We start from the raw sequence: 21,898 nt of genomic DNA, 5'->3' as shown, positions 1-21,898 counted from the left end.
GACCCACTCCCCCACGCCCTGCCTCCTGGCCACACTCACTGGGAGGTGACTGTGTCTGCCTGCTGGGAGGTGACTATGTCTGCCGGGCTGAGCCACCAGTGCAGCCAGGGCTGGTCCCAGGGTGGGGAATTGCTCCGGCCCCTCGGGAGTGGCGCGACCAGCCAGGCCAGGGTCTGCCCCAGCCAGGCTCCCTCAAGATCCACTTGCCTGAAGGGACCCAGCCAAGCCCCCCTCACACAGTCTGAGACTGACCAGACTTCTGCACCAGTCCCAGGCGACTCAGCTCCAGGAATACAGGTGGGGTCCCCACAGGTGGTGGGAAGCAGAGACTGCCTGGAGCTGGAGGTGCACTGGGGTCCAGCCAGGAGGCAGACAGAAGGCAGGTGGGGCCAGAGGACAGACAGGCCAAGAGGAGCAAGTTGTGGGTGGGGGGAAGCGGGGAGCCAGCAGCCTGGTGGGGTCTCAGGGCACAGTGCAAGCAGAGCAGGCTGGGGCCCCTTCTGAGCATGGGCTTGGCTCCATGTAAACCTGGTACTGAGCATGGAGCCCTGAAATTGACAAGACAGCCAACAGCAGATATAAGTAAGGCAGTGTCTACACAAACACTGGCTCACCCTAACTACACCAACATAAGCGCAATGCCTCTAGTGGAAGTGGAGTTATTATGTCAGTGTAATAGGGCACTTACATTGGCCGGACAAGGCTGTAGTGTGTACACTGACATAATTAGGTCAACGTAAGCTGTTAATCTAATGCTGTAGTGTAGCCCAGGTTTTAGTCAGCGATACAGCCAAGTATACACCCCAGAAGTCCTGGTTCCCAATCCTATATGTTAACATCCTGGTTCATAAGCAACAGAGAGTCCTGTGGTACCTTTAAGACTAACAGATGTATTGGAGCATAAGCTTTCATGGGTGAATACACACTTCATCAGACACATGCATCTGACGAAGTGGGTATTCACCCACAAAAGCTTATGCTCCAATACATCTGTTAGTCTTAAAGGTACCACAGGACTCTCTGTTGCTTTTTACAGATCCAGACTAACATGGCTACCCCTCTGATCCTGGTTCATATTTCTTCTGAAGATGGAAAACTCTTTAACTGAATGCAGATTCATTGCAACTCTGTCAGTGTTTTCTAAATTCATTTTTAAATTGTGAATTTTGGTATAACAATTTTTTCATTTCTTAAACGTTTTAACTTTCAGAGGAGTCAATGATGTCAAAACAATTGTCAGATACTCACATGCTCAGTGTCTGTCATATCTTTGCCCTTTTGTGATCTGGCTGAATCACTGCCATGAGTGAACACAAGAAAATTGTAACAAACTTGTCTAAGGAATTTAAGAAGTTTACTTTGTGGACGAAATCATCTTCTTATGTCGACGGGGTCTAGGTATCGGCCTGAGCCTGACTCAAATCTTCTTTTGTGGGAGGAAAATTATTGGGCAGTTTGTGGTGGAATATTTTTAATTCCAAGGTCTCTTCAGTCTATGTACTACAGCTCTTTGAGCTCTGGTCAAGTAGAGAGGAGATCCCTGATGACTGGGACCTGAGTAGTTATACTTTATCTATCTACACTTGAAACGGGACACTGCAATGCAGCTACGCGATGGCACAATGCAGCAACCTGCTTATTAAATGGGATTTCATGCGGGAACCCCGTTACACCATGAGCGTCACTCTGGCCCTGAACGTGCTTCTGGCTGAGCTCAGAGTCTGTGCGGGTCTCTGCAGACGGGGCCGCTCCCCGCGGAAGGATACGGCTCAGGGCCGCGCGCCGAGACAGTGGTGGGTTCCCGAGGACTCGTTCGGGCCCCGGCCCTAGCGGCCGAGGCAGGCGGATCCCTGCGCCGCGGCCCGTGTTTCCGGGGGACCCTGCGCCGGGTGCGCGCGCTCGGGGGAGGCCGCAGGGAGCAGCAGCAGCAGTGTCTGGGCCATGGCCGCGCGCTGGGCGACCCGGTACCTGCGGAGCCAGCACGCCCGTGAGTGACCCCGACCCTGCACTTCGGGGGGCGGGGTGGGGGCAGTGCCCGCGCGCCCCCCCGCACTGACTATTGGGGGTTGGGTGCAGTTATGGGTTGTTTGCATAGCTTCAGCAGTGTGGTAGGTGTGAACACCAGCTTCCTTCTCTCTGCCGACCTCAGTCCAAACTTAGGCTTTGTCTACACTTAAAATGCTACAGCTTGTCTCTGTAGCACTTCAGCGTAGGGCAAATCTACAACTACAATGATGCAGTACTTTAATGAAGATGTTCTACACCGGAGGTGGGCAGACTACGGCCCGCGGGACCCTCCTGCCCGGCCCCTGAGCTCCTGGCCCGGAAGGTTCGCCCGGGCCCCTCCCCCGCTGTTCCCTCGCAGCCTGAACTCGCCCCGCCGCCAGCGCAATGCTCTGGGGAGCGGGGCAGCGCAACTGCAGAGCCGCGGCCTGACCCGGTGCTCTGTGCTGCGCGATGGCGCGGCTGGCTCCAGCCACAGCCGCGCCGCCAGCCACCGGTGCTCCAGGCAGCGCAGTAAGGGGGGGAGGTTGGATAGAGAGCAGGGGAATTCGGGGTGGTGGGCGGGGAACGGGGTTGTTGAATGTGGGCAGGGGTCCCGGGGGGGAGCAGTCAGGAAGGAGGGGGGGTTAGTCAGGAAGGAGGGGGGGTTGGATGGGGCGCCAGGGGGCAGTCAGGAGTGGGGGGTTCTGGGGCGGGCAGGGGACAGGGAGCAGGGGGGTGGATGGGGCAGGGGTGCTGGGGGGCATCAGGGAACTGGGGGGGGTTGGATGGGGCAGGGGTCCTGGGGGGGTGGCATCAGGGGGCAAGAAGCGGGTTGGGGGGGAGCTGGGGCTGGGCCACGCCTGGCTGTTTAGGGAGGCACAGCCTCCTTTAACCGGCCCTCCATACAATTTCCAAAACCTGATGTGGCCCTCAGGCCAAAAAGTTTGCCCATCCCTGTTCTACACCAACAGGAGAGAGAGCTTTTCCCTGGCATAGTTAATCCACTTCCTTGAGAGGTTGTAGCTCACCTCTCCCACTGACCTAGTGCTTTCTAAGGGTACGTCTACACTACCCACCAGATCAGTGGGGAGTGATCGATCTATCGGGGATCGATTTTATCGCGTCTAGTGTAGACGCGATAAAATCGATCCCCGACCGCTCTGCCGTTGACTCCAGAACTCCACTGCGGCGAGAGGCAGAAGCAGAGTCGACAGGGGAGCGGCAGCGGTCGACTCGCCGCCATCTTCGTGGCCAGGTAAATCGACCTAAGATACGCCGACTTCAGCGACGCTGTTTGCGTAGCTGAAATTGCGTATCTTAGGTCAACTCCCCCCCCCCCCCCCCAGTGTAGACCTAGCCTTTGTGTGTGTGTGGGAGGTTAGGTTGGTATGACTACATTGCTCAGGCATATAGATTTTTCACATCCCTGAGTGATGTAGTTACAGCGATATAGGTCTGTAATGTAGTGACCATAGACGCTACCTATGCTGGAGCTGTGAAATTGACAAGAAAGCCAGATCCTGGCTCTCCAGTTGGGCTTCTTGGCTCCCTGCCGGGATTGTGGCAGCCGCACCGGGCTGCTTGCCACTGACCACACACGAGGCATGAATCTCCCTGCCGGGAGCTTGGCTTATCCCCTCCTTCCCCCCCCCCCCCCCCCCAGCTCTCATTGCTTTAGTTAATCCACTTCCCCGAGAAGCAGTAGCTAGTTTGACCAAAGAATTCTTGTGCTGACCTAGCACAGTCTACACTGGGGGTTAGGTCAGTGTAATTACATCTCTCACAGGTGTGGCTTTTTCACACCCCTGAGGGATGTAGGTATACCGAGGTAAATTCCTAGTGTGGACCAGGCCTCAGTCAGTGGTTTACCTGTCTAGGCATAGTTTATGACTTTGGAAGCAGCTCTTGTATTGTGCAGGTTTCTTTGTAATATTCTCTCCCCCCCCCCCCGCCTAATTTCCAAAATGTTTGGTTTGGTTTGGTTCTGTGGATCACCAGTGATGCATGGATCCTTTCCTCGTGGACTACAGAATGTGAAACATTTTGGAAACCACATGGTGTGTGTGTGCACGTGCTCATGGTCTGCAGACTCACTTGTATAAATAATAAAATTAACATTTTAAAATAAAATGAGAGGTTTTCAAAATTCCGTTATGTGGGATAAATAAACTTTTTTAAATAGGCAAGAAAATTATTATGGTAAAGGCTGAGATGTCAGTCGGTAAATTTTTATAACTTACTCTATTTGGGCTTAGCTAATGTAGTCGATCTGAGCTGCTTCTTATCATTTATAATCATTGAGTTAAAAATGGCTCTGGATAAATATGGACAATTTTTGTAGTTATTCGTGATGTAAGACTATTGTTGTAGGAGTCAGAAAGGAATGTTTCCTCATGGGCACCATTGCATAGTTAAACTAATTATGCCCGGGTTTTTGTGTTCTTTTAAAGCATCAGGTTATTCTTCTGCAGTTGGGGGCAGTGTACAGGACATGATGCAGCAAGGATTTGCCATACAGGATCAGAACGCAAGTTCTTATGAGAGAGAATTATCCCACAATTCCTCTTATGTATTCATGAGGAGAAATTAGAGGGACACAGATGCAATCATGGCTTGTAATAGAGTCAAATACAGAGTCTGAAAGATTACAAGTAAGATTTTAGGTTTGTGCTGAGCCTTTCTATTTAAATAACATGTTATTTAACTTTTGAATATTTAGGGTCTGGTTTTTGCATAACGAGTGATTATTACAAATGTTAAGAGTGAACTGGAAGTTAGTGCCATTGCAATATGGATACAGTTAAAGGTTTGTTGAGTTAGTGGCTCATTTTTTCTACTCATTGAATATGCTAATTAGTCTATTTATATCTGTTTGTGAAATATCTTGAGAAGCTGTATGTTGCTTAGTTAGATCACTTCTTTTTCCAGGGTTTATTTCAACAGCTCCTGCTTCTCGACTGTCAACAGCTGAGATTGTTCAGATGCGCAATGAACTCTTCACTAAGGAGAAAGAGAGACAGTTGTCTCTGTATCCACGAATTGAGAAGATTGAAGTAAAATATGTTGGCAAATCTCATCCTGGCACTTTGTTTGTTATGAACAAAGCTTTGTCTACTCCATACAATTGCGCCATGCGTAAGTAAATGGAATCACAAACTGTTTGTTCCATTGTGTATCAAAATCACTTTGCTGATAAATGTATTTACCATCCAAACTGGCACATACTACTATTGTGGTCATTGCAAAGACAAACACAGTGGTCTAGGTAATAATACAAACATAATATTTCAGTTTGGCATGTATAAAATACCGATAGTGGGATTTAAGAAAAAAATTAATTTCTGTGGATTCTGATAGCATTCCCACACACAGGATTTTCAAGCAATGACACTTGGATTTTGGTATAATAAGTGTAGAATTCTAAATTGCAAATTTTAGCAATCTTAGAGAGATGTTGAAAACTGCCTTGAATTCTTCCATTCTTTTTTAGACTTAAGTGAATGGCATTGTAAAAAATCAGTATTGGCACTTGTGGATGGAGAGCTTTGGGACATGTATCAGCCTTTGACCAAATCATGTGAAATTCAGTTTCTTACTTTCAAAGATGAAAATCCAGAGGAAGTGAACAAGGTAAATCAGTGTCTTATTTCTTTATGCAATTTTTCCTCTCTTATGGCCTGATTCAACTCCCATGGAAGTTTTTTCTATTGACTTCAATTAGTAGGTTAGGGCCTTAGGTAGTAGTTTGAATGAAATTCTAGCTCTGTTGGTCACATGAGAAAATGCAAGTTGTTAAAATCACACATTTCTTGTTGGCTTCATCTCTATTGCTGTTTGGACAGTCTCTACTATCTCCACCAATTTTTGCACATATACGTGAAAGCAAAATCTTATTCTGCACTCTAGAGAAATCAAGAGTTGTATTAATGCAGGAAAATAATTAAGATATAAGGAACCTTTTCCTTCAAGCTCCATATGAACAAGATAGACACTGCAGTAGCTGGGAATAACCATGTTGAGAAGCTGTACTGAAAGTATAGTAGGATGCATAAAATAAGTGTGTTGTTTTTTTTTTTGGTCTAAATTTCTGTAATAACTAAAAATTTATAGCCTAAACGTAATTTTAGTCTGCTAATAACCCTACACTAAAGATTGTTCATTACATAGAGAAAAAAGGGTCTACAACCAATTTCAGACAGGGAGAGGAGGAGTGAAGTAGTTGTATTTGTAGTATGTCTTTAGCCCCTTAATACTGGCTCCGATATGGTAGAAGAGTTGATTTGTCACTACATGTAAGTATCTATTGCTTTCACCAAATATATTTGTTTATAAAGTTGATCCATCAGTTATAAGAATTCGGGTAAAATCCTAGTTTGTAATGTAGGAATATTTTTTGTTACATTATTACTGTAGTAGTGCCTAGGAGCCCAGTTGTTGATCAAAACTCCACTGTACAAACACAGAATAAAAAGAATCTGCCCCAAATTGCTTATATTCTAAGTCTAGAACATGAGACCGCACGTGGATACAGAAAAATATTGTAGGATTGGGAGTCAGAACTGCCGAGTTCTGTTCCTGGCTGTATAGTCTTTTCCAAGTCACTTAAACTCTCTTTCCGTTAACCCATATGTAAAAGGGTCAAATGGTACTTACTACATACCTTTCAAAGATGATGTGAGGAATACTACTTATATTGCACGCTAAAACATCTAGTCAGTGATGTTAACTTCAGTAAAGAATCATTTTGGCTGAAGAGTGCATAAGCTGGGTTAGCGTTCCCTCTGCTTTAAAACAGGGTTGCATTGGAAGAAATAAGTGGTAGTCTCCTAAACTCCACCCCACAACTCAAGTTCCACGTCCATCTGCTTCCTTGAATTCTGTGGGCATGAATAATATAGGTAATAATATTGATGTTTAAACTGTCAGTTCAGGCATCAGAGCTATTGTTTCAGGTTGTCTGAAGACTCAACTTGACCCATGATTAGTAGACATTACATTAGTTTACATCTGGTTCACATTTTGAAGTTTATCTTCACATCCATAAGGGGTTAGTATCTTAATTATTTCTCAATGAAAATTTAGATTCTGGACCACAAAATGCAGTCATTGGGGCAAAGCACAAGCTTGCAAAATCACTTTGCACTGTTGCAGTTCGACCCCTTCCTTGAAATATTGTAAACTTTAGAACTTACAGTAGGCCTGAAGATACAGATACGCAGTATCTAGTACTTCCTATCCTCACCTTCAAGGTCCTCTATAATCTCACCTCGCTACACGTCTCTTTTCATTTGCTGTTAATTCTTCTCTCACTTGCTATACTGCTTGCATCCCTCCCTCCTTGCCTCTTCCTTTATCTCCTTCTCGTGCTCTCTTCATTCTCTTTAATGCTGCCTCCTGCAACTTGAACAGTCTGCAAGATACTCTCTCCATCCTCTTTCAGATCCCTCCCTTGAAATACTTTTTTTCTGGAAATCTTTTATACCTTGTTTTCTCACCTGTAATTTTCCTGCACTTTTCTTTACCTGATCAGTTGACCTGTCTCTTAGAACCTGCAGTTAAATCCACATGGGTGGACTGTTGAAAGATCAGGACTGTTGATTCAAAGCTTCTCCAGGAAGGGTGCACCTGGTGTTCTATTTTATAAAGCTTATGTTTGTAGCACTGTATAAATGATTGATAAAATATGTCCATTGTATTAAAATACTAATGCACAATGGAAACTAGCAAATTTATGAGGAATTCAGTTTTAAAGGAAGACTCACTATTTGAATCAATAGCTGAACTAGTCTGGCATGAATTGGCAACTTCAGTATAGTAAATTTGTTTTGAAATGCTCTTTATTACAGGCCTATTGGCGTTCCTGTGCCATGATCATGGCATGTGTGTTAAAGCAGGCATTCAAAGATGAATACTCAGTCAGTCTGATCAGAGCTCCAGAAGTCCCAGGTGATATAAAAGTTTTATTGTTGATAAGCTCGCATAGACCCAGTTCAGGTGCATGTCTCAGAATTAGTATTACAGCACATTTAGGGGCTCTCTTTCCTAGTGATGAGGGGTTTATTATTCTTCAATTTCTAAAATGTGTCACTGTAATGTCTGAGTGCTTTAGACATTCATTTTATGTCCAAGGAATATGTACTCAGTAGTACAGCCCAGTTGTACCTTCTCTCTTCCCCTCTCCGTCATCATTTCAATGGTCAGACATCAAGTGATGTTGGAGTGAATTCACTAATGTGTTTGTAATAATTGGGATTTCAGAATTGCTCATCTGAACACTTGAAATCCCACCCAGAATGCCTGCATGAAGAAGTGGTCTTGCACCATGTCCTGAAGGTGGCAAGACTGATGCAGCCTAATTTCTGCTGGCAGCAAATTTTACCCTCCATTAAGGATGCAGTGACCCAGACCAGTATGAGGTGTCGTTTTGCCTCTTTCAGTTAAAGTGTCTTTGCTGACAACTGCTTTGTCACAGTGCAGAAATAGAGGTGGTCTCTGACATAACTGCGTCCAAGTCCATTTAGGGCTTTTAAGATGAGGAACAGGACCTTAAATTATACCTTGTATGATAAGCTAAAGTGTCGCATATGATGCACTGATGTTTGTGTGAAATTTCTTTTAAGGTTGTTTATTCATGTAAATGGCCAGAGGGCTTACTAGAAAACTAGCAAGTTATACTGGGAGACTATTGCAATAGTTAAGCATAATAGCAAAGAGCATTGACAATTTCTGCTAATCTGTGGTCTGAATTTTTTTAGGATTTTAAATTGACAGAAGCAAAAGGTTTTCATATTTATTGTTCAAAAATATATTTAGACTGCTGGGAAGAGAGCATTTTATCCTTCTACTTAAGCGAAGCCTGAAATTGACTGGCTATCTGGCAGTATGTCAAAGTGCACTATGGAAATTTTAGTGTGCCATAGCAGGGTCTGCACAGTGACTTCGTGTGTGGCAGATTAGTGCGCAGTACAGTTGCTCCTTGGCTTGTTGCGCCCGAAGTCTTCATGTAGACAAGCCCTAGGTGTTTGATATGTGTGAAGCTGGTAGGCTGACTGTCAGGCACCGGCGACTCCAGGCACCAGCGCAGCAACTGCATGCCTGGGGTAGCAAGCTGAGGGGTGCACCCTGCCGGTCCCTGCGAGGGCGGCAGTCAGGCTGCCTTCGGCAGCTTGCCTGTGGGAGGTCCGCCGGTCCCACGGATTCGGCAGCAGGTACGCCGAAGCCGCGGGACCGGCGAACCTTCCGCAGGCATGCCGCCGAATCCGCAGGACCGGGTACTTCCCACAGGGATGCCACCTAAGGCAGCCTGCCTGCCGTGCTTGGGGCAGCAAAAAAGCTAGAGCCGCCTCTGCTGTCATGTTTGACATACCATACCATGACTCCAAATGGCTTTTAGGCAGAGAGGCCAAGGACTGAATGAATGTGCATGGAGACCATGCTGTCTCCTCCTACCTCAGTATGTTGTCAGAGTTTGAAATTGTGTTGCTGCTGCCTGTGTTACCTCCTCTGTGGATAAATAAATGACTTAAGTCTTATGTTCTGTCTGTCTGGCACCTCTGAGCAATACAATCCTCTGTACAAATGAAAAGTGCAGAAATACTCCAGAGAGGAGGAGGGTCTGAATGTATATCATACTTATCCAGAAAAAAACTGTTTTGATGAGTGGGTACAGACTGCCATACTCTTATAAAAATTGTAAATACCCCGAACATATTTTTGGGTGAATATTTAAGAGACAAATAGAATCTGTCATTTGACTTTATAAAACCCAAACTGTCCAGCTGTGATTGTAATCCACAGATTTCAGCTTGTGATCCTTGCTATATTTCTATAACAGAAACAGCCTTGCTTTGGCCCTTATTTATTCACACTGATAATGTTTTTGTAAGACTGCTGAGGCCATGAAATAAAATGTATACTTGGTTACAAATAACAGCATTTTCTCTGGCTCTGCAGTGATCTCTGGAGCTTTCTGTTATGATGTTGTTTTGGACAGTAGGCTTGATGGCTGGAAACCAACAGAAGTAAGTACAATTTGTCTTCTGAAAAGTAATGATTATCATTTACTCCTCCTTTGTTTTGGGTGACCTTTCTTTTTTAAAATGGGAACAGTCTTGCTTTACTGTGGCAACAGTTTAGAGACCCCTATTACCTGATTACCCCAGGCAAACCTCTGCCCCCATGTGGAGCCCCATTTAAATTAAAGATCGCTATAGCTAGCACAGTTTTTCTCCCAGTATGGAGAAGGTGATATATGCTTACTTAGAAATATTATGAGTGTATATTAAATTGTAATTTTCTTAATAGTTTGCACTTACATGGCATTTCTAAGCAGAGGGTCCAAAGCTGTTTAGACCTTTAATCAAGCCTCATGACTTCCTGTGAGGTTCAGTGCAAACAAATATATTTCACTGGGAAGGTGTTTCTTCTTATAATGCGTGTTCACCAGGAGAGGGGGAAAAAAAGATGTATGGCTAAAGGGGCAATGTTAACAAAATACGGAATTTCACTTTAGTGCAAGCTGTAGTTTAAGTTGCCCATTTTGAAAAACTTTCTAAGGTAGTTGTGAGTCATCTTCAGTTTCTCAATTCAGTAAACATTTTGATAGTTGCTAATGTCTTCTGAGTACTGAAGTTTGATTTTTGGAGTGGGTAATCAGTTTTGTATTTATTGATCTATCAGTAATGTCCACTTTTTTTAAAATTTGTTAACAAAGAGGGCACTTTCAGGTGGGATTTTGATTGATCGCTTGAAAACTAGCCAGATATTAGCCAGATTAGTGTTCAGCAGTGGCAGGATCATGTCTATGCATATAGTATGTTTGGAGAGCTTGATGAAGCTTTCAGTGAATTAGAAGCATCTAAAAAAAATTGGAAATGGGAGTGCATGGGTAATAAGGAATTCCCATTTGCTTTGGGCCTGATGCAATACTGATTGAAGTCAGTGAAAACACACGCATTGATTTCAGTGGCAGGGGCCACTCCTAGTTAGAGTAACTGTAATGTCCTACCAACAGTAATAATTAGCAAGTCTATTGCTGATAGATATATTTGTAGGAATTTATAGATATACTAGGAGTCTCCTTAAAAGCTTGTTGTTTACCATTTTTACTGCTTGTTACAATATTTTGTTATACATACAATGTGTATTAAAGAGCAGCTGAAGAACAGTGGTAACAGTCTACTTTTTTGTTTTAAGGACAACTTCCGTTCTCTTACAAAAGAAGCACACAATCTAATTCACAAAGATCTGCCGTTTGAAACATTGCACGTTGAAGCAAAAGTGGCATTAGAAATGTTTCAGCATAACAGGTCAGTGTTTATTTCAGATTTAAACAAAAATAGTAAAGACTGAATTGAATTGCTAAAGGAAATATAACCTTTAAAAATGTGACAATTAAAATATGAAGGGCTAGATCCTCAGTGTAAATTAGTGTAGCTCCACTGACTTCAGTAGAGCTAAACTAATATACACTTACATTTTCCTGTTAAATGCATACACTAGGTGGCACTACAGTGTATAACTGAGAGGTGTTTAAGAAATTGGAACAGTTATGAGATTTTTTTTGTATTTAGTATCAAACTAGTGAAATCTTGAAGTTCTTAAAGTTCTTTCACCATATTAGTGGTTAGATTTCTCATATGCTTATTCTTTTAAGTTTTGTTCTATACAGTACATCTATATATTGAGATATTCAAATTCAACAAGTGAATCCAGGAAGTTATCTTCTAAATACCACTATATTTTACTATCAGCCTTGGTTAACAGGTAACTGGCTAAACTTGGCACTCCACCCAACTATCTATCTGGGAGGCAGTGATATCTAATAGATGGGTAAGCCCCTTTATTTTCAGTTTAAACTGATTTTTTTTTTTTTTTTAAATAAAGGCAGATTTTACAAAGGATTACAGTATTTTTTTTTTCTGACTTTCACCCTACTTTTGTATCATTCAAATATATAAAAATAACTTGTTTTATTAGGAAAATACAATACATTGCGTGAGATATATTACGATAATACATTAGTCTGTGTGTATATGCAAAGCTGCCCGTTGAAGTAAGGCTATATATTAGTCTAGAAGATACACACAATAAACAAACAGGCATGCACACAGGCGCCAAAGTGCATGTGCATCTGAACGTACTGATGAATCTCACACCCACCACATACGCATTTCAAGCTGTTAGCAGATGCTCTTTAAAGATCTGATACATGAAAATGGGAGGAAAACAAAAATGTGTCAGAATACATTTCAGAACACAAGAATGTATTAAAGTTTAAAAAAAAAAAAAGAGAGAAAAGGATGAAGTTGAGGGTATGCACTCAAATGGTGTGGCCCAATTATGAAATGTAAATATTTATAGGCCAATAGTTGTAAGTCTACAACAGTAAACTGTTTATTCAAATGAAAGGTTTTATTTGGGGATTAGAGATGTATTGTTTTCTTAAACTCGGAGGTGGCCTTGTTTTGAGTTCTGTTTTAGTTCTGTAGCAAACCACATTGAATTTCATTAATCAAAGCATTAATCTACTGAATACTTTTTTTCCCTGTCCTGCCGTCCACCAAAATAAACCTTGATATTTATCCAGAAAAAATATTACTAGTTTTTCCACCAATCTTCACCTGTTTCTGTTGTTGTTGTTGTGATAAACACTGATCAATTCCTGTGAAAAATAAAATAAAAAACAAAACTGAGGTGTCCTATAAATGGGGTACTGACCAGGGCCTGGGATTTATCCCTGTCTTGGCCATGATCTACTTTGTGATCTCAGGCAAGTTGCTTTACCTCTCTGTACCTTTCTTTCCCCTCCCCTTAGTTCTGGGGCAAAAATAGTAGATACTAACAGACTTTTTAATCAAGTGAAGAAAGGCATAACAGCTGGTGGCTGGAAGTTAAAGCTGGACAAATTCAAATTAGAAACTAGGCACACATTTTTACAGTGAAGGTATTTAATCATTGGAACAAACTACTGAAGGAAGTGGTGGATTCTTTCTCTCTTGATGTCTTCAAATCAAGGATAGATGCCTTTTTGGAAATTATGCTTTAGCTAAACACAAGTTAATGGGCTTATTACAAGGTAACTGGGTGTAATTCTGTGGCCTTTGTTGCACAGGAGGTCAAACCAGATGGTCCCTTCTGGCATTAACATCTTTGTATCTAGAAAGGCTTATTTTTATTTAAATGTTCTTTCCACAAAATAAAATGAATGTAACTGCTTTGAGGTGGATTGGCTCATTCATGACATACATACTTTTTGTGAGGCATGTCAGAGGCCTTGAAATATGAAAGGTAAGGGTTTAAAATTGTTTCTAATCTTATGAATATTGAGCACAATTATTAAAAAAGCTTCTTTGATGCATAGCTCAAAGATTTTTCTCATTATTTTCCCCATATTAACTTAATAGTGGAGTTAAGGATTAGGTTCTGAAAGGCTCCCAGTGACTTCAGTGTGCTTCTGCATTAGACCCTTATAGATTATAAAAATAATATGAAGCAACTTGACTGTTTTTTGCTTCTTCATATATGTAACTTTATATCTGACAAATCTGTGAAGTGTGCTGTTTTGTTTTCTTTCAAGGTACAAAATGGATTCAATAGAACAAAAAGCATCGCAAAATCCTGAAGGAATAGTGAAGTTACATAGGTGAGTAAAACTTGAATTTTATTCTGTAATGATTCACAATGGTCCAGTTACTTTGCAAAATTATATGCATCTGAAAGAAAGATAAGTGACTTGTGATGTATTTTTAATGGAATTTTGCTTTCTGGGTTAGCTGCATTCTGATCTATAGAGGTTCTTCCACCGCACCATTATTGTTGTATTTAACTCTTGATGGGACTCCTTAAACTTTTCAGAAAGCTTTTAAGATAGTGGGCTTCCTTCCCCTGCCTCCCATCTCTTGATGGTAAACACTGAAAAAAACCCCATCACTTTAAAAGCTTTATTTTAAGGTTCTAAATTAAAAATTAGTTTTAACAACTTTAATGTATTAGAAGAAAAATACTTTAAAACAAAAACTAAAATTTTCCTGGTAAACCTTTTTATGCCAAAATCTCATTCCTTTTCCAGTTCACTGTCAGCATTGCATTACTTACAGTTATGTTTACACTGGGGTCAGAATGGAACTGGCTTCAGGTGTTCAAGGAAAGAAAAGTAGAAGAAAGTTGTAGGAATCTGATTGGTGAAGGGAAAAATTGCTTGAGAGGGGAAGAAATGTTTATCATAGTCCATGGGTTGTAAAAGGATGCATTTTTGGTTTAACCTCATGCATGCTGTTCAGACCACTTGATATTTGTGTGTTACCACGAGTGGTGGTTGTGGTCTGGAAACTCCCTACAGAAAAATTGGCTTTGCAGAGATGGCTAGTTTTGGAATAGTGTTCTTCCTGGGAAAAGTATATTTGCTCAGGGAAGTCTGCAGAGCACAGAGTGGGGACTGAGGACAGAAGGGAAGATCTCTGAAGGAAGAGTGTGATGTGAAGGGTTTTGTTTTTAAATTCTCCTGCATTTTGTATATTTTCCTTCCTTCCTTCATTTATGCAAGTATTGGAGTTTTCAGATATATGATAGGGGAAATCCTTCTTGAAGCAATAAATAGAATCATGTCAAAAGTTTGTGCTTTTGGGAGCAGATCCTGTATGTTGTCATAATTCCATTAAAATCATTGTACCTATGACAGCTGAAGAACTGCCTTCTGGACTCTAGTTTTAAATTAGTTATTCAGATTAGGAAAACATGCTGAACCTGAAGTTTTCAAGGGTACTTCTTCCCCAGATACCAAGAATGCTGAGCTGTAGTGGGATGTTTGGTTTGGGATTTGTGTGGGTTTTCTCTTTTGGTTTAGAAAGAGGTTCACTATAATTTTCTGTAGATAGGCATTTTCTATTTTCTAAGTGATAATGAAAAGAAATAGCTATGTTTGTAATGTCGCTATAAACATACATTCACTGAGAGTTTTATTGTGCTCCAATTAGGTTTGGTGACTTTGTAGATATTAGTGAAGGTCCTCACATTCCAAGGACAAGTTTTTGCTTCCAGTATGAAGTGACAGCAGCCCATAATCTCCAAACCAGCCAGTCCGAGTCTATACGAAGGTTTCAGGGTGTGTCTCTGCCTGTTCACTTAAAGGTAAGTAATGCATTCAGTACAAATATTCTTTGCTTAGGGCAGGAAGGAGTGGAAGAAGTCTTTTTACATGTCTTCAAATCCTTGGCATATGCAGTGCCAATATCTTGTCATAGTTGTGAGAATAGGGTGAGCAGATGTTCTGATTTTATAGGGACAATCCAGATTTGGGGGGCTTTTTCTTATATAGGCACCTATTACCCCCCCACACCCCCTGTGGTTTTTTTTTACACTTGATATCTGGTCACGCTAGGTGAGAAGTAGGTGAGTGGAAGGCCCAGAGTGTGGTTTACTTTAGGAGTGTCAAGGCTCTGGTTTCCTGAGCACTATTTTAGATATTTAGTCAAAACTCTACTACAGACCAGGCTCTGTGGCATTATTTAAGCATTAGTTGTTGTTTTTTAAAAATATACTTGTCTTCCAGTACAGTTATTTTAGTCATGTCACTTCTGGGGAGGGTCTATAATTGTCCATCGCATTTTTCTTGTTCGTGTGGTTACTGAGAATGTTTCCTCCAAGGGAAATGGCAAACTATTAACTCTTTTAAATGAGTGAAATTATTTCACTGCACATCATTCCAAAGTGTAAAATAAGAATTGCCATTCAGAATCATCTAGTTCAGGGTTCTGTTTATAATCATCTATCAGATGATTCAGAAACAGGTGCAAAAAAACTCTGTAATGATAGTTATGGAATATCTTGCCCATAGAGTAAAGTTCTTTCTAACCTCCATCCGTTAGCTTCTGGCTTATGCTCTGCATCATGGCGCTATCTAAATGTGGAGTGCCAAGTTTCAGTTTTAGCACTTGTCTCTTCTTTTCTCACCCGCTTCCTCGCACACATACGCACACCTTTCTAAATTGTTTACTTATGTTTTTGGGGCTACCGTTATTCTTATATTAGCCCAAATTCCTCTGTTTCAGTTGCCAGCAGAGCAGGGTAGGAGCTTTTGCCCCCACTGAGAGCCAGATCAGCTTTCCATGGGCTAATCCTTTAATGTATGCAAGATCATCTGGGGGTCTCAACCTAGTGGCCTCATAGCCTTCATTATTTTGCGTAGGGCAGTGTATTGCGGAAGCTATAACTTAGAAAATGTCTTGCTTAAAAGGGTTTTTTAAATTATCAAAATATTTAACAGCAGCGGATACCTCAAGCCTTTCAGTCACAGAATGTGTACTGTGGTTAATGGGCAGTGTGTTTTTCCCCCCTCCCCAGGTCTGTTAATGTGTATAAACCTTAACACTGGCTGACAATTGTTGAGAAGGGTGCTTCTCTATCTCCTCTGTAATTCACCACTACTTCCCTTTGCTGACACTGCCTGCGTAAGTGTGAATGGGAGGTCAATTTTATGAATTTGCGGAGGTGAAATTGAACAAACTAGATTTGCCAGTTTGAGAAGTGTTGAGGCCAATATTGACATAGAATTTAATTACGGTAGCCACTTTTTATTGAGTGTAGGGAACACTAGCTTGCTAATGAGCACTAGGTTCTTTTCAGGTCAGGTTTTACCTTGGAGCATTTCTCAGATCAGCATACTTAATTTTTCTTAACCAATCCACAGTGTATTAATTCACCCAGAATTTCACTATATAGTCAACAGTTCATAAATCCAGTTTAGATACAGCAAATGTTCTAGGCATGTGCTAAACATAAGAAACACAGTCTTCTAAGCGATTAATAAAGACTATTGTTGTCAAGCACTTATACCAGAGGAAAAAAACAAATTATCAAGATTTCTTATTACATGTACTTCATAATATTCAGTTCTTTAGTGCTTCTAATACATTTGTCACACTTCAAATAATTCACCAAGGAGTAAGGATGCACTTGTCTTAAGGCACTTCTGTGAATGTGGTTCCTACTATTTGAATTGTTTTGGTATGAAAGGGGAATGTTTAAAATGTCAAAAGTAACTGCTTCAAGTTATTGTTCTCCTCTTAGTCCAGTTTGCTTGGGCTTACAAAGGAGAATGTATATTGCATTACTTAGGCTTGGTCTACACAACCAACTGACCTAACCCCCCCGCCCCAGGTGTAGACAGCGCTATGGGAGGGCTTCTACTATTGACATAGCTATCGCTTCTCAGGGAGATTGAGTACCTATGCTGACAGGAGAGCTTCTCCTATTGGCGTAGGTAGTGTCTTCACTAAATGCTAAAGCAATGCAGCTACAGTGCTGTAAATGTACACAAGCCCTTAGTTTAAATCCAAAATACGGTTACTTGAGATCTCACTTGAAAGAGTGTAGACTCAGTCAGATAACATTGTTGTTAATGTTAGAGAACAGAAAGAGAAATACAATCTCTGAAATGAAATCTCACTGCTGCTTAGTCCTGTTAACCCTGGGATGGCATGGGGAGTCTCTTTCACATGGCTACTCTGGGCATCTGCTGGATTCTTCAGTGTCTCTGTGGATTTGATCAACTCTTCTTCTTAGTGCTGTAACCCTGGAGGAGGAAAGAGGCAGCCCACGTGGATTTAGCTAGCTCTAGGTTCCCATATGGTGATCTCAATTTATATATCCTGTTTCAGGTTTGCTGGAGGAAGGCAGTCTTATTTTTTTATTGGACACTGGCGAAAAGTTGCTCTCAGCTTTCAATTAATAGTTTCTCTGCTACTTCAGTTGGTGTCCAGTAGATGGCGATGGTGTATAATTAGAGTGAGGCAACATCATTTTGATGAATAGTAAATTAATAGAAAAATGCATTTTTGGGGGCACTGAAACTATTCACAAATTTCAGTTGTTTGGTAAATAGTTTTTTTTTTTTTTTAAAAAAGGAAAACACTTTGAAAATCAAAACAGTTCGTTTTGACCACTTCAAAAGTTTAGTTTCAACTTTTCATTTTGAAATGACGTTTCAATTAGAAATTTAGCTAATTTTAAAAAAAATTGAAACGGAGAAAACATCTGAAAACAACCCAATGTGAAAGGAAAAAAAAAAATCATTTCAGGGTGAATGAACTGAGAAATCAGTTATTGCTCAACTTTAGAACAAATTTTGATCCTTTTTTGTTGGAGGCTTTTTATGTTTGATTCATTTGAAGGTATTTCTGAATTCTCTGGACTATTATTTGGAATTCTTCTTTCCTTATTAAGCCATTTCTATTATTATTTCCAAGCTTTACATAGATTAGGTGCTCATAACTTTCAGTATTTCCCTTCTTATGCCATCTGCCATATTTAGACTGCGATGTCATTATACAGAAAACAAAATCCTGTGAATTAGGGGAACAAAATCAGTACATTATTTTAAGTATATATAATACCTAATACAGAACAAGAGAATTATCTTGAAGATACAGGACAAATTATTTTCTTGAAAAGAAATGTATATCTGGTTAATAAAGAAGACAAATATACAGAATCTAATTTGAGGAAGATTTTATATATTGAACTTGTTGGGGTATCAGAAAAGTTTGGCCTCTGGAACTTGCAGCTTTTTGGTTCACCCACTGTTCCTAACTAGTTTAAATCTACATTTTTTTTTTTTATACTCCTCTCTAAAACTTGATTAATTTCCAGAATGCAATGGGCCATGTGCATAGGCAATCAGGATGCTAGCCTTGTTTGTCAGCCTTTGGTAGGTTCATTATAGTTAGAGGGAGAGAGAGAGAAGTTCCATCTGCTTTTGCATAATTAACAATAATTTTGTAGATTTTGTTTAAATGTTGCATTGCCTATTCTTGATGTAATAAAGATTCTTTTGACTGTTTCTGTCAAATGAGGATTGTTGGTCTTTTATTCTGAGCAAATCAAGGTGTGCAATTTGTAATCTTGTTTTGTATTCTTGCTAAGGAAATAGTGAGAGTTTTATGCTTAAAAGGGCAGGGAGAGAGCTTATGGCTGTTAACAATATATTCAAGACACATCTGACATTTATACATTTTACACCAGAAAAGATATAAAGAAGGCCCAAATCCTGTCAACATTTCTATATTTGCTTAAATGTATTCATGTAAATAGGTCCGTTAACTTCAGTGGGACAATTCATGTGTGTGAGCATGATAATATTCAAGTGTGCAAGAGAGAGATACCTGTCAAGTTGGAAATGTAATAAAAATTAACTAATTTCAACATGAGCAATCAAACTGCCTGTATTTTTAGTTTTGTTTACAGTGGTGGTGTAGTCATACCTTTCCCGGACCTGAAGAAGCTTGTCTCTCTCACAAACTGAATAAAAGATATTACCTCACAGACCTTGTCTCTATTTTTTAAAATTGCCACAGGATCTGATTTCAATTTAATTATAAGTAATTCACTGCACTCATTCACTTTTTTCCAGGCTCATCACACAGTATGGCGAAGATTTCTGGAAAGGTCTCAGAGACTGGTAAGTTGAAGTAGCAGCTAAATACACAGCTTTAATGACTTGTTTTTCTTAAAGTAAAAGAATTGTCATATTGTAGAAGTTAGATAATCATAATTGGAGGATACATACAAGAACATATTTATTTAAAGGAAGGAATCCAGACCAAATCTTAAGAAAAATTTAATGCTGTATTAGAATATAAATAATCTAATTGTTCTTGTAAGAAGGAAAACATTGGAACTTTGTGAAAGCCTGTGTTGCATTAAAAATATTTCTCTGGAATGCTACAGATCATGGAACTTGGACGGTGTATGTGATTGATTTCCTCCATAGTAAAATTGCAAATTCTGTCAATATGGATTTTTTGGTACACATGAATAGTCTCTTTGTAAGCTCTCATTAAGTAATTTAGAAATTTTGAAAAATGTCAATTCTTTAAAGATGAGGGAAATAGAATGTTAGCACTTTTGTATTTTTATTTTTTCTACATGTTTAAAGTTATATGTGGAATCTGAAACGAAGATTTAGCATGAACTTGAAATACAAGTAAAACTGAAAAAAAGCAGTGTAATGTTCTAACTGTACACAGACATCTGGGTTAAAAACAAATACAGGAGATTTGTGCCTCATGTATAACAAGACAAATGAGTCAAGTCAAGTCAAAGGCGGCTGATACTAGGGGTGAGCCTATATAGAAGCTAATGGAAGCCAAACGGGAAAATGATTGCATTACATTAAATGGGAAGGTAATTGGAAAGAGTTCTAAAAAGTAAAATGTGCCTGGTGTAAGGAAAGGAGGTTTCCTAATTGCATTTTATCTGGAAGAGGACTAGAAAGTAATAGTGAAGGCAGTCGAAGGAAGCATCTACAGTGACTGAATAAATACAAAAAAATGTTAATGGAATAAAGGAAGTGGAACCCTATGTAACATCTAGACATAACTAAACTTGGGGAAATTTGGTAAAGATTAAATAGTAAAATTATCAGACTTTTAAAACTCCAAAGCCAATATTCTGCTTGCTGTTTGAGTGGCCACTCTCCTGTGGCCACTAGATGCCGCTGCAGCATTGCACTTTCCCATTCTCTGGTTTATCTGGATTTTTGATTATCTAATCTGGCCCCAGTCCCAATTAGATCAGCAGACCAGAGGGTTCTGCTGGTTCTTATAAACCAGTTTGAAAATGTTTATAATTCATATTGTTTAATTTTAAAGACAACAGTACTTCTTGCTGTACACTATTCTTGCTCAAGTATAGTATAGCAGAAGGGGAGAATGCACAGGGTGAAACTATGCTTAAATCCCCCCAAACACTGATGTTTTGCAGATTATTGAAGATGGCAGTCTGGAAGCAAAAGATGGAAATCTGGAAGTAAAAACTGTAGTAACATAATTCTTAATTTTCATGTGTAAATTAATAAAATAAAAATGTTTTGGACATGTCTTGTGTGTTTATGTATAAAGATAAAATGCCAAGTTCAGTCCTGATTGTTGAAGTCAACTGAGTTAACAAGGTTAAATCAGGGATAAATTTAAGGCTAATATCTCAATTGACTTATTTGATTTTCCACATCTGTTAAAACTAGAAATAGATATGAACTAAAGTTTGAAAAGAGTGAGAAATGAAATGTTTCGTGTATGGTAAAACTCAACTCATTCATGGTATTTTAATAATCCCAGATTCTGATAAACCTTTATTCTGTGAGTATTCTATTCCATAAATATCCCATCTTGGTACACAGAAAATAAGTGAACCATTAACACAGAAAATAAGTGAGCTAGTCCATCTGTACTAATTTGATGTATTTTCTTTTCATTCAATAACATGCAAAAGAGTTTTTTGCCATGAAAAAAAACCAATAACTTTGTATCCACTGAAATGCTAGTTCAATTTCTTACCAAAATTATTCCCCAGTGGAATGTCACAAACATCTACATCTCCTACAATAACAAGTCAAAGCAAATATCTTTGCTGCTTCAGATCTCTGGTGTCTTGTACATTACTAGCAATAGGTAATAAACCTAAAACACTTAAAAATGAAACTAAGTTTTTGTCAAACTGCTTGTAATTCTTTTTAAGACATCTCCTTCCCCATAAAGGGAGCTTTAGAATAGTGTCCAATTGTTATCAATTACATGTCAGCATTTTTTAGATGAGTAATCTCTGAATCTCTCCATGTCCTCTGTGTTCTTTGAGGCATTGTTAGTATTTAGCTCTAAAACAAAAGTTTAATGTCTTATGTAAAAACCATTTCCCCTAACTAGCAGGGAGGTATGTTGGAACTCCCAGCCCTCCATGTAATAAGAGTCTTTATTTTTTTTAGATTGTTTATGTGGTTGACTTTATACAAATCTCAAGAGATTTTGCTGAAAAGGGAAGGTCAGAATTTCATTTCCTTTCGGCTCAGAGATCTTTTTCTTGGCCAGAAAAGAATTTGAGTCATACTTACTGTAACATTTTATTTAGCTAATGCATTCTT

The 21,898-nt window shown here is 40.0% G+C and overlaps 1 protein-coding gene across 4 annotated transcripts; it reads left to right on the top strand.

Annotated features, from left to right (window-relative positions):
• The first annotated feature begins 1,680 nt into the window (after positions 1-1,680).
• On the top strand, positions 1,681-20,858 carry MRPL39 (mitochondrial ribosomal protein L39). 4 transcript variants are annotated; one of them, XM_065576341.1, is made up of 11 exons: positions 1,836-1,987; positions 4,437-4,637; positions 4,915-5,121; positions 5,477-5,616; positions 7,833-7,932; positions 9,940-10,007; positions 11,182-11,294; positions 13,565-13,630; positions 14,961-15,114; positions 19,394-19,441; positions 20,746-20,858. In XM_065576341.1, exons 3-11 carry the CDS (start codon positions 4,968-4,970, stop codon positions 20,809-20,811), a joined length of 909 nt encoding a protein of 302 aa, XP_065432413.1. In that variant the 5' UTR covers positions 1,836-1,987; positions 4,437-4,637; positions 4,915-4,967; the 3' UTR covers positions 20,812-20,858. The 4 variants fall into 4 exon arrangements, with proteins under 4 accessions (XP_005289354.1, XP_065432413.1, XP_065432404.1 ...); XM_065576332.1 differs by lacking the exon at positions 4,437-4,637 and adding an exon at positions 4,706-4,792 and having other exon boundaries at positions 1,841-1,987; XM_065576351.1 differs by lacking the exon at positions 1,836-1,987 and adding an exon at positions 2,391-2,517 and having other exon boundaries at positions 4,458-4,637.
• Positions 20,859-21,898: the final 1,040 nt, after the last annotated feature.

Source organism: Chrysemys picta, chromosome 1, assembly GCF_011386835.1.
Source record: "Chrysemys picta bellii isolate R12L10 chromosome 1, ASM1138683v2, whole genome shotgun sequence".
NCBI lineage: Eukaryota > Metazoa > Chordata > Testudines > Emydidae > Chrysemys > Chrysemys picta.
The sequence above is the reverse complement of the archived record's forward strand: the minus strand, read 5'-3'. Positions and strand labels throughout refer to the sequence as shown.